Genomic DNA, 12,208 nt, shown 5'->3' with positions numbered 1-12,208 from the left:
GCCCTTGGGAATCATTGAATAATCTGGTGAGGCAGATGCCCCCACAGGCAAGTCTCAGGCCACAGATGCTGCATACAGGGCAAACAGCTCCTCGAGGCGGTGGGTGATGGTTCTCTACAGCAACATCGAAAGACATCAGGTGCCTAGTCTTACTTAATGAAAACATAAAAGCCTCCACCTAATTGCTCCAAGATTGTGCAGTGCTTTTTTCCCTTCCTTTAGGTTGAGCTTGTTAATTCCTACAGCTGTGATACTGGAACAATTGCAGCCCCAAGTCCTGTTTTCACAACTTGTAAGCAAAATTAAAACTTCCCTTTTTAATTAAAATTTAAACCAAGCTCGAATTAAAACCCTATTGCAAAGCAGACGCCTAGGAAAGCCCCAGAAGGAACACCTGTTCTGTGAGTGTGACAGACAAATGCAGGGAAAATGCTGGCCTGGGGGAGCTGTTGGGGGCCTCTCTTGAGGGGTGTCACCATCTGCCTGTTCTTTGGCTCTTCCAACTTCGACCTCCATGGTAAGCCACCTTTATTAGGCAGGGAAAACATTCTGTATTACTTCCAAAGTTAGTCAGAATTTAGTTTTGCCCCATATGACTTCATCTATTAACCCTGAAAACAATGATCATAAAAGCAGCAACAGTGGAAGTAAGAATAAGAACACCAAACTCTTGTCTGGAAGATTAAATATGGGACATCTTGCAGCCCTGTTCTTTGCTTTCATGGGTCGTTCTATGAATTAACTTACTGAGAAATATGCTGAAGCCAGACACAGTTTCTGTTATCAATGCAGTGTGTGTGTGTGTGTGTGTGTGTGTGTGTGTGCGCGCACTCGCACCTCCTCCTTTTTGCTCCTATTTTGTACACTGATGAGAGGAGCCAATCTTTCATTTTCTTCTAAGGGACAGGAGAAAACTATTAAGCATGAATCTGAAGGTGAACACAACAGCATTCATGAAGGCTGGGATTGTCAACTTAGACACACTCACCTGGGTACTGTCTGAAAAAGCCTTTTGCACTTCCAAAGTACTGCCATATGAGAGAAGGGTCCCGATCAAAGTTATCTACAAATACTTTGTTTAGAGATTCAGACCAATACACGCCATTGACAATTGCAGGATCTGAAAATAAAGAGAACAGAGTGACATTAGGAAACAGAGGGAGCCAGGTCACAGGTGGCCACCACTGAGATCCTGTGATGCCAAGCACTTGGGATGATACTCCTCCACTGTGGTGCCTTGCTGAAGCTGTACAATCTTGCACTAATCAGTTTTGATTTAACAGAGAGAACATTGTCCTTAAAAGCTGATGCTAGATTGCTGATGCTCCTGGTTTCCAGAACTCAGCATTCAGAAGGAAGCATGTGCTTTTTCTCCCTGTTATCACCTCAGCTGACACAGCTCCACTGTAAGGAAGACTGCATCATAGACACACCTTTTTTTTGCTAAGTGGATTGTGAGGCCAGTAAGGAAAGCAGTGACTTTATTCCACTCATCCTCTGACCTCTGGATGCTCAAGTGACTGGATGAAAAGATGAGATGACAAATGTCTGGGTAGATGGGTCCATAGGTGGATGGGCAGAAAAATAATGGATAAAACAAATGTTGTTCTTCAGAAAACACATGATTAGGGCATTGTTGTGTTCCTAGGACTTAGGAACTAGAAGCAAGAAGGTTAGAGGTTCAAGGCCAACCTGGGCTACTTAACCAGTCTGAGCTCCACAGTAAGACTCTTTCTAAAAACTTTCTAAAAGACAATTGCTTTTCTGCCATACAGTTCTGTTAAAAAATCTTTTTTCTTCCCCCCTTGAAAGTCCAATGATAATACTTTGTGTTTTCTTCACACATTTAAAAAGCTAAAGCAAAGGAAAAGAAGGAGGAAGAAGAAAGTTTTGCCTCCTGGCCAAAGATGGTGAGTTATAATTTGCTCTGTGGCTGTCCGCTGTGACCTTATTTCTCTTTCTCCCTGAAGACAATGCTTTAAAGTAAGGCAATAGCTGGCCACATTGAGTTGTAGAAGAAATTCCTCTTTGTCCCAGGTATGGAAAGGTAAAAGTACCAACAGGATGAGCATACAGACCAGGAAACAATGGAGGAGCCCCACTCTCTGTTCCACTCCCATGGGGAAACATGTAGCTTACCTGCTTCTGTCCTCTATAACAGCTCTCTAGTCTAGATGCCTACGACACTGAGTTGTACAGGAACTGGAACTGTGTGTGGCAAGACGTAAGGTGTTTTCCAAAATTGTATCAACTACTGAGCAGCAATTCTGTGCTTTCCTTGTGTACAAAACAGTGATAACAAGGCCCATACCAGAAGCCCAGAGAAAAGTCCAGCACATCCCGCTAATGACAGAAAACATGCACAGAGCTGTCCTGTGCACCCAAAGTTCACACCGGTCTCCAGAGTCTCCTCTGGAATTCTGAGTCATAGCAATCCCACCCTGGCATGCTCATTCCTAAGATTCCTGGTACTTCAGAGGTGGGGGATGAGGTCAGATTTTGTCATGCTGGCCTCGAGTTTCTCAGTATACTGATGGGGGGAAAATCATCCTAGAAATACTCAACATGAACTATACTGACAAAGAAACTCCATATTGTCCCAGGGAACATGTGGTATTTACTTTTAATTGCCAAGCAGATAGACTAAGATACCTTAAGAAAGTGATGCACTGTTTGGTTCAGATTGTCCTATGGGCATATATGTAGGGGACTGTCTTGATTAAGTTCATTGATATGGGGAGACCCAGCCCATGGTAGGTAGAGCCATTTCTTGGGAATTGAGTCCTATGCTGTTTAAGAGTAGAGAAAGAGAGTTGAGTAGTAGGTTTGCATGAATTCATTTTCTCTCTAGGCTTCAAGTTCCCAACTGTGCAATCAGGCACCTCCTCAGCCAGCCTAAAATGGACTCCTCAGCAATGCTGGCAATCAAGCATCTTCCTAGCCACGCCCTCTCCCAGGGACTCAGTACTACAAGAAACATCATCACTAGCTGCTCAGAGGCAACACATTTCCATTGTCACCCCTGTTGCATGTCTTGTGCATATGACAATGCTCTGATAAAAAAAAAAAAAAGTCATGTTTCTCTCCTTCCCCAATCCCTTCTTTCCTTCCTCCCTGTCCCCTAGACCCCCAGAGGCCAACTTTAATAAACCTCCCAGGTGAGACCTGCTACATGGTATGATTTGGTCTGGAAGGGCTACTTAGTCCATTCTCTTACCACCTTGAACCCTTGGTACACGGAGTTATGAGCGGAAATAAACCCACTCGCCCCTAAATTGTTGTTAGCCAGGCATTTATTTTTATCACAGCATCAAGAGATGAGACTAGAACAGGACTCCACCTCTCCTCTATGCCTGTCCACCCTGTGCCAGCCACCTCTCCCTCCTCAGCTGGCCACCCGTAATATGTTTCCTAGTCAGAGTTTACAGTTGACAACTGACAAGCTGGCTGTCTCGCCTCCAACTCTCAGTACGCTTTCACATCACACAGGCCACTGGGAATCTGGCTTTCATCTCAAAAGTGTGCATTCTAACTCCTGTAACTATAATCTACTACGTCATAACCTGGCAGGGTAAATGTGACTGACTGGTTCAATCTTATACCATAGAATACTTTTGAGAAAGCCTTTATCCAGGCGATCCTGTAGAACAGAGCCATTTATTATTCCTGCCCAAGCTTCACAGTAATTACTGTGACTCACTCCTGGCTGCAAAATCTACTTACATGAGCCCACAAACATGCAAATAATGACTCAGAAAAACCCATGACTTTCACCTCCATCGATGGATTAATTATATCAGACTCATACAAAACCTTATGACAGTCGGACACACAAAAAGAATCAATCTTAGTAGGATCATTGTCCTGACATGTTGCAGAACCCAGTAGTTTTCAACTAGACCATGTGTGCTTTGAGACTGTTTCAGTTGTAGAATCACCATTCCTTTGTGGATAGAAAAGCGATGCCTATCCTTCCAGGTGGCCCTAGAACTCCAGGATTTCCACCCATAGGACAGTGAATGCTGTCAGAGAAACAACTGTAATCTCCTTTTCTGAAGACCCTGCCATCTAACTTATTTAGTTGGAAACTAAGTCTTGCTCTGAAGTTGTGATTATTTTTCAGACAAAAAGGAACTTTGAATTCCAAGAGGCACAGAAAAGAGGACATAGGAAATATGACCAGTTAGAGACAGGGACTGGATTGCACACATTTGTGTGACTCAGTCTTTGAGATAACACTTTTCCTTGGCATGTAAAATCATCACAGTGAATCGATTGATTCCAGAGACTCCTCCAGCAAGAGATGGGAGAGCCTGGAAAAGCTGCCTATCATTACAGTCAACAAAGAGACAGATATGATAACAAAATTGACAAAAGGAACTTAAATTCCAATCCAAACACACACACACACACACACATACACACACACACACACACACACACACACACACACACACATTAAAGATGGTTTCCCAGAATCCTACAGTAGAAGTAAAGTAAGTCAGGAGTAAGTTGAAGCTGCCAGTTACCTTCCTCATGTCCCTAGCCCCTTCCAGCTGATGAGGAAAAGGTAGATGCCACTCTGAGACTGGAACAGTATTCTAGTCTCGCATTTCTTCTGTGGAAGCTATGAAGAATGACCACCTTGTGGTCCTTCATGAGATTCTCAGCATCCTCCCATTCAACAAGCTAGGCTTTCCCTTGTTTGTCTTTGGGTTCTAAATTTTGTCTACAGTCCCTTACTCATAATATCCTATGTACACTCCAATGAGTGACTCTAGACCTGCTGGCCCTACCAACAGAAATCTGTTATTTTTTATTCTGGAAGGAAGGCCTGATTTTCTCAGGATCCCATGATAAAGAGTCTGTCCTGTGCCATGTCCCTCTTTTAAACTTCATGTGCTTTGTAATAATTCTGGATTATTGGCTTGCAGACTCAGCACGATAAATGCTGTCTCCATATTTACATGGGCCACCTTTCTGAATCTCTGTGTCAAATAATCCACTCAGTTCCTCATAAAGACACAGGCAGACACCAAGTCCAGAACTTATGCCCTAATAAAGTCCCTTCTGCAGGTATGAGAGGCTAGGGTTCAGAACGTTTGAAGGTCATTTTTCTACATGGTTTACATACTCTAAATTATTCTCTACAATATACTCCTATTTAGTGATATATACATACATACATATATATATGTATGTATATATACATACATACATATATATATATATAGTTGCTTCCATGTATTTATGTATATGTGCCCGATGCCAAAGGGTGTCAGAAAGGGGCATTAGATCCCCTAGAATTGCAATTACAGATAGTTGTGAGTCACTATGTGTGCTATGTGCATTGAACATGGGTCCTCTGGAAGGGCAGCCAATACTCTTATCCACTGAGCCATCTCTGTGCATATTTTTTGTAAGATCTGAGTTTAGTAAGAACAGGACTTTTTGTGGTAGAGACTTTTATTTAAGCAGCAACAATTCTACTTTACATGTCAAATTATATAACCTTGATTGATGAGTCCTGTCTATTCTCTGAAAATATTTTTTAAATGTAGTCTTGCAAATGTGCCTGTGTACATGTGTGCTGTGCATGTATATATCTTTGTGGGTGTGCGTTTATATGCTAGTGTGCACATTGTACACATGATTGTGGGAGCACAAGGTTGAAGTTGGTTGTTTCTCGTGATTACTCTCTACCTTATTCACAGAAGCAGCATATTTTAATTGAACTCTGAGATCACCAACCTGACTAGCTAAACTGGCCAGATTGTTCTGAGAATCCTGACTGAGTACTGGAATTTTAAGCAGACCATCATGCCCACACAACATTCACCCAGATGTTGGGGATCTGAACTCTAGTCTTCACACATATGCACAGAAAGTGCTTTACCAACTGAGCCATATTCTCCTCCCCAAAGTCATATTCTGACATGTCAACTATATACACCAAACACATTATTTTCTGTGCAATAAAATGCTTCCAGATAACAAAATTTTCCCACTGTTCCCATCTGCCCCAGATAACCTTATTGTGCATGTCCCTCTATACAAAGTCCAGAAATAGCATCAGTCCAATATCCTCTGTGACAAGTCAGAATCACCACCAATATGTCAAGAATATTCAGCTTTTATCAGAACAGATGCTAGAAAATGCCTGGAGATAGGGCTGCCACCTTTGTGGTTAATCTCTACTTTGTATCTAAAGAGCATCTTCCACATCCCTGACTTGTCTTTGCAATATATCAGGCATGCCAGCAACAAACAGCCTTTCAGCCCCAGTCTATCAAGTGCTTAGTACAGCAAATGGCCCATGAACAACAAACACATCAGAAAGAGAGGATGATCCATACCCTATCCAGTAGAAAATACACAAACCCAGCCTAGGAAAAGCTCCCAGCTTTCATCCTTTCTCCTTATCAGCATTGCTGGGCGACACCATTGCAAAGCAGCTCCAAGAGTCTGGAGGTCGTGCTCTGGAGTGGAGTTCCAGAATTGAGCTCCCACTTGACAGTGGTTAGCTGATGGCAGGTTCCTTCATTTATGGAAGAGGGATGCGATGTGAGAAGCTCTTTCTGAAACACTGCTGAGACAAGTCATGTGATGATCTCAGGAGTGGAAACACACCATACATCACTTGCCAGCATCCCAGGACTGTGGTGACTCTCCAACCCTTCCCACTTTAGTTCAGCTATCCACAGACTTAATATAAGTCTGGATCGATCTATTTTTTAAATTCTCAAGGCAAGGACTTCTGATGCTTCTCATTTATGCATGTAACAAATATTTCTCAACCACTTACCATATCAGAATTTATTATGGTTTGGAGATGAAGTGCCCCACCCCCCAAAAGTTCATGTGCTGAAGCCTAAGTCCCTATTGATGGCACTCTTTAAGATGTTTTGGAAACTTTGGGGGCAGGGGTCTAGTTAAAAGAAGTAGGATAGTGGAGGCTAACCCTTGATGGTCATGTCTTGCCTGGGCTACTCTGTCTCCCACTTTGTTCCCTGGCTGCTGTGAAGAGGCCACCTTTTTTCCCTCTTGTCTTCCTCATCATCAGAATTCTCTGCCTCACCATAGACCAGAGACAACAGAGCCACAAAACAGGAACCTCTACAACATAAGCCAAAGCAACCCTTTCATCACTTGACATTTAGTTAGGGATTTTGGCAGTGGCAGCAACAATCCAGACAGTTGTGTCTCTGGAGGAGGCAATGCTGAGAACTTCAAATAAAAATAAGCATGGCAAACAGAAAATAGAATGGGCTAGGTTAGAAAGTTACTTCGTGTGGGAAGAAAGGAAAGGGCCCTGAAAATGACACCTGAATGGCAAGAAGACCCCTAAATACCAGTTCAGCAAGAGCTTTGTAGAAGAAGGAGGACAGAATTCAGAAAACACTGATCTGAACAGAAACCACTTAAAACAAGGAAGGGGATCCTGCTAGGGTCAGTGTGGGGCGAGGGGAAGGTGGGTAGGATAAGCTGAGGCTGGAGTAATGAGCAGGCTTTGGGGGGGAATTTTAGCAGAGAGAAATCTCCAGCCAAATACATTCTCTAGCAGGTTATGTCCTGCCTCCATCATACCAGGATTCATCCTGCCTACATTCACGGTCCAAAATCAAATTTTTTTCTTTCTGAAATCTATAGCATGCTGGGCTGCTTCCTCCTCCCAGGACAAGCAATAAGAATCTTCACACCATCTCAGTGCCTGCATTTCCCCTCCAGACCTCAGTAGTCTGGTACATACTTGATTTTCCTCCCCCAATACCATTTGTTCCACAATGAATTAGCAGAACTGAATTCTTTTCACTTGTCATTTCCTATCACAAAATCTGGGTTCAGTTTTAGGGAATCTGAGTGAATGTGAACAGATCTAGAGTTACACGGAAATTGCTTTTCTCTCAAACCATTGTTGGGAGGGAAGAGTCTGGGCTCAGATGCCACAATTTGGTACAGAGAGGCTCTTCAGGAAGGAGTATCTTACCTCGGAAGTGGTGGTAGACGGGGTACTCAGGCTTGCATAAATAAAACTCCTTGAAGCCAAGCTCTGCCCAGATATACAATTACAATAAAATGAGAAACATGGGGACTGAGCACACATAGCTGTTCTCTAGGGCCAGTGCTGAACCAACTTTAGGAAAATGGGTGAAAATTTCATGCCTCTATTTGAGCAAGTGAACGCCATCTCCACCATTCATTCTTACTAGATTGTGGATTAAATACTAGGGTCCTGAAACTATCGTTTACTTCTATCTCACAGAGCACACTACTGCATGTGGGCTGAATTAGAAGGCAGGCTTATTTGCCAAACATTTGCCCTCCCACTAAATTTCATGATAGGCTAGATATTAAATGCAGGTTATTCTTCACAAAAATGGAGTTGATTGCTGGCAGTCTTGGAGCCAGAGGGACAAGGAGGATCTGTGGTCCCAGGCTGAACCACTCTGGATGGGGTTGGGAAGCCATGGCTTGGCAAATCCCCAAGAATGCTCTAGATACTTCCTGTTCCTTGTCTCAGTGTGTAAATTCAGGAGGTTAATTTCCCAATGGATTTTCATTCAACAATTAGCCTATGCCTTTCTTCTGTTGGTAAAATTTCTTTCCAGGAGCTGGCCCTCTTCCTAATGTCCCAGTGACAAACAGGGACATGAATCCGCCAAAACTCATTCTGGGAAACCCAAAGAGTTTATTGGCTTTCTTACAGAGTGAGTAAGGGTTTATTTGTAGGCTGGGTGTGCTATCCCTCTAAAGGCCACATTAGAAGTCTTTAACCATCAAAGATGATGGGTTTCCCATAGTCACATAGACGGGCTCTCAGTCTTCACTGGCCTATATACTCTAGTCCCTCCTGGAGACTACATGCAGTTAGGGTTGAGTCATATACAACAGGTGGTATGGGATGGCCAGATACTTTCAGTTAAGGGTCTTCTGACCCTCCCTGTACTTTGAAGGTGTATAAATAGTCAACAAGCCTTACTTGGATGATATTTTATAAGCAGGCATAGTTAAATTCTCCAAGCTAGTGATTATTTGTCTTGTAGGATAAGCCTATAAAACACCCCCAGTTATATGGAAGAACTATTATACGTTTTCTTTTCCTTAAGATCTAGGAAAAAGATACAAAACTTCATAAGAGAAAAATAACAATAGCAATCAAAATGATGATGATAATCATGCATTATACCATGCCACAAACGATGCTGAACCTTTCCGTCAAGTTATAGACCTCTCTTTCTATCACTATTTTATAGAAACATGATCCTCAGAGCTGCAGAAGTTACTGTTCTAATGCACTTCAGCTTCCATCAACAGTGGCAGAGGTTAGCTTCTACAAAGATCCAGAAAATGGGAAAGATGGCCATAGACAATGGCCTCCATTTATCTGACCCATGGGATAAAACTTCATGCACGTATCTCACAAACCAGGTAACATACTGCTTGGCACAACCTATCCTGCCTCAGTTATCAACAACAAATAACTGAGTCAGATGGTCCCTATGGAGACACTTTGGCAAGGCTTTGAGACTCTAGCATGTAATTTTTCTATTTATTGTTAGCCAGATAAAGTAGGCAGAGCTGAAGAGCAAGTCCAAGCTCCTCTTCAGAGTTCCCCAATGTGTCCATCTTGGTTTCTCATACAACATGTTATGCAAGACCAGTTCAGAGTTGCCTAAGCAATCAGAGTTGGGGTCTATAGTAGAATCATTTCAAGACATAAAACCTCAGCTAAAATGCCCTAGACATACAGCTATGAACTGTTGCCAGTGGGACACATACAGTGAAAAATAACTATGCACTTAGCCTAACACAAAATTATAAACATATATAAAGAATTATGATATCTAATACACACACACACGTTGCATTTCTTTTTGTAATACCATTGGGTGGTTCTCAGGTGGGAACTTTATAGATGTCAGTTTTGTATCCCCCTGTCAAAAAGTTGCACATCTTTGCCAGATAAGAACATCCTGACTTACTTTTCAATTCTAAAGTGGTATTTGGTACACTATATTCAGGCTTGTATTTGCTAAGTTAAAACACATAATTGTGTGTGTGACATGTCTCCATTAACCAATTTTCTTTGAAACTCTAGCAGAAAAAAAAAGGGGCTGGTGTCAACTTTCTTTCTATTTGCCCTTATTGTGCTGGACATAGTTAGAGCCCAGGTGAGCAGATCTCTTTTCCTTCCAGTAAATATTAGAGTAACAACAACCCTACGAACACCTCAGTAGATCCTCTGAAGTTGAGTCATGCTTTAAACTTTGTATTGACACTCATAGCTGGAATGGCCTTCTTGTTCTAAAATATCAGTAGCCCCACTAACCCATCCTTGCCTCCCACTAGGACTCTCAGACCTTTCAACTGGACCCAGGACACCTTTCCAAATCCCATTACTTTTCGAATCTCATCAAATACAGTCCTGAGTCCTGGCCAGTCTCACCCAGGGATTATTTTTTTTTTTCTTTTTTGACTATCATCTCATTGATAAACTATTACTACTTGTTAAGATTTGAAAATAAAGCATCATACCCCCTACACACTCCACATGTGCTAGTGTCCCCATAGACTTAGGTGATAAAAGCTTGATCCCAGGATTTGGAGGGTTCTGAGACCTTTGGAGTAGGAACTAGCCACATATAGTAGATCTCCTGAGGTATGTCCTTGAAGAGTATCTTGTTCCTGGATGGTCTTCTTAGTTGTCTGTTTGCTCCTGTGTACCGTGAGGTAAACTGCTTTGCTCTACCATAGTTCTCATCACATGTCAGCCTCACATCAGGCCCAAAGCAATATATCCAGTTGTACATGGACAAACATCTACAACCATGAGCCAAAGTAATTTTTCCAGAAGATGCTTATGTCAGGTATTCAGTTAAAGGAATGAGAAGTCCAAATGACACTAAAACTGCTACTGGAGAAAGTTGCCCTTCACTGTGACTAAGTTACCATTTGATTCAGTAGCCTTGAGTTGGGAGTCGAGAAAAGCTTGAAGAAGAAAGGTAGAGAAATCTTAGATGTTTTAGAGGTAAGTCTAGTAGGAGTTCAAATGATCAGAATGCTTATAGAAATATGACCAATGATGAATGGGCTAATGACCAGACACAATGGAACATACCTGGAATTTGAGGATTTGGCAAATAAGGGCAGGGATGGGGTGTTTTAAGTCATCCAAAACATCCACAACAATAACAATAACAACAACAACAAGCAGCAACAACAGCCTGCATGTCAGATGGTTTCTACAAAGAATAGGACCAAGGATCATATATGCTATTTTGTACAAAGAGACTTTGTATATTTTGACAGTATCTTCAGACTCTTCAAGGAGATGAATTTAAAAGCTGGGGGCAAATTAATTTTGCAGAGACAATTCCAAGACCATCTATAGCATGGCTATAGCTAGCTGTTTTTAGACAGGTTTATAGTGAATATGTGAATAAAAAACAGAGGATAAGACTTGAAAAATCAAGCAATTTAACCAGAAAAGAAAAAAAGATGCAGCTGTTAAAAGAGATGGCACCACAGAAAAGAAGCAAAATACATTTTACCAAGACAGTGGATAAGATGCCTTGAGCACATCTCAGAAATCAGAAAGACACCATTCATGATGGGCTTTGGGGTACAAAGTATAAACTTGTGTAAAATATTTTTCACAAGAAAAGAGTACCATGGAACAATTTTCCTTTTTGTACTACTTCAGGGACATATGCAGAAGTTTTTCCTGTGCTCAGCCATTCAGGTAAACAGACTGCTAATAACTGTGGTCCAATGGAGGCTGGCTGCTTTCTGAACAGCCAGCACAGCCCCACACTACCCCTGTGATGCTTGTTTTGTATGCAGACATGCAGGATACAGGATTTATGGACTCCTAGATGCTTCTCTTTGGTTTTCAAAGGAAATCCTGGGATGCTAGGAAATGTATTACAGGGTCATGGGCCTTATAAGCCATTCCCAAGGGAAGGAGCTGTGGAGATGAAGTCAAAGAGGCAGTGACGAATGCAGGAAGTTGAAGATGCCAGGAATGTAAAATGCATGCCAAGGAAAGCCACAGTCAGAGAACAGAGGTAGCCCAGGGGAGAAGCAATGTGTTTTGTAGCCAGCAATGTATGAGGAGGGCTGTTCACTCCCTTGACAGTTTATACCATGTAACCACATATTCAGGATTCCAGACATGGAGCAACAGGATTCCAGAAGTGTTTGTTCT

At 42.1% G+C, this 12,208-nt stretch overlaps 1 protein-coding gene across 1 annotated transcript in view; it reads right to left on the bottom strand.

Moving 5' to 3' along the window:
- The window catches only part of CACNA2D3 (calcium voltage-gated channel auxiliary subunit alpha2delta 3), a gene marked incomplete at both ends in the record, with an annotated part of 779,660 nt that overhangs the window by 411,692 nt on the left and 355,760 nt on the right, over nucleotides 1-12,208 (bottom strand). The window contains one exon of the mRNA XM_080926621.1: nucleotides 989-1,120. Coding sequence (XP_080782747.1) covers nucleotides 989-1,120 — 132 coding nt within the window. The remainder of the gene's footprint in view (nucleotides 1-988; nucleotides 1,121-12,208) is intronic.

Source organism: Micromys minutus (assembly GCF_963924665.1).
Source record: "Micromys minutus genome assembly, chromosome: 12".
Taxonomy (NCBI): domain Eukaryota; kingdom Metazoa; phylum Chordata; class Mammalia; order Rodentia; family Muridae; genus Micromys; species Micromys minutus.
This window is presented reverse-complemented; position numbering and strand designations above follow the sequence as displayed.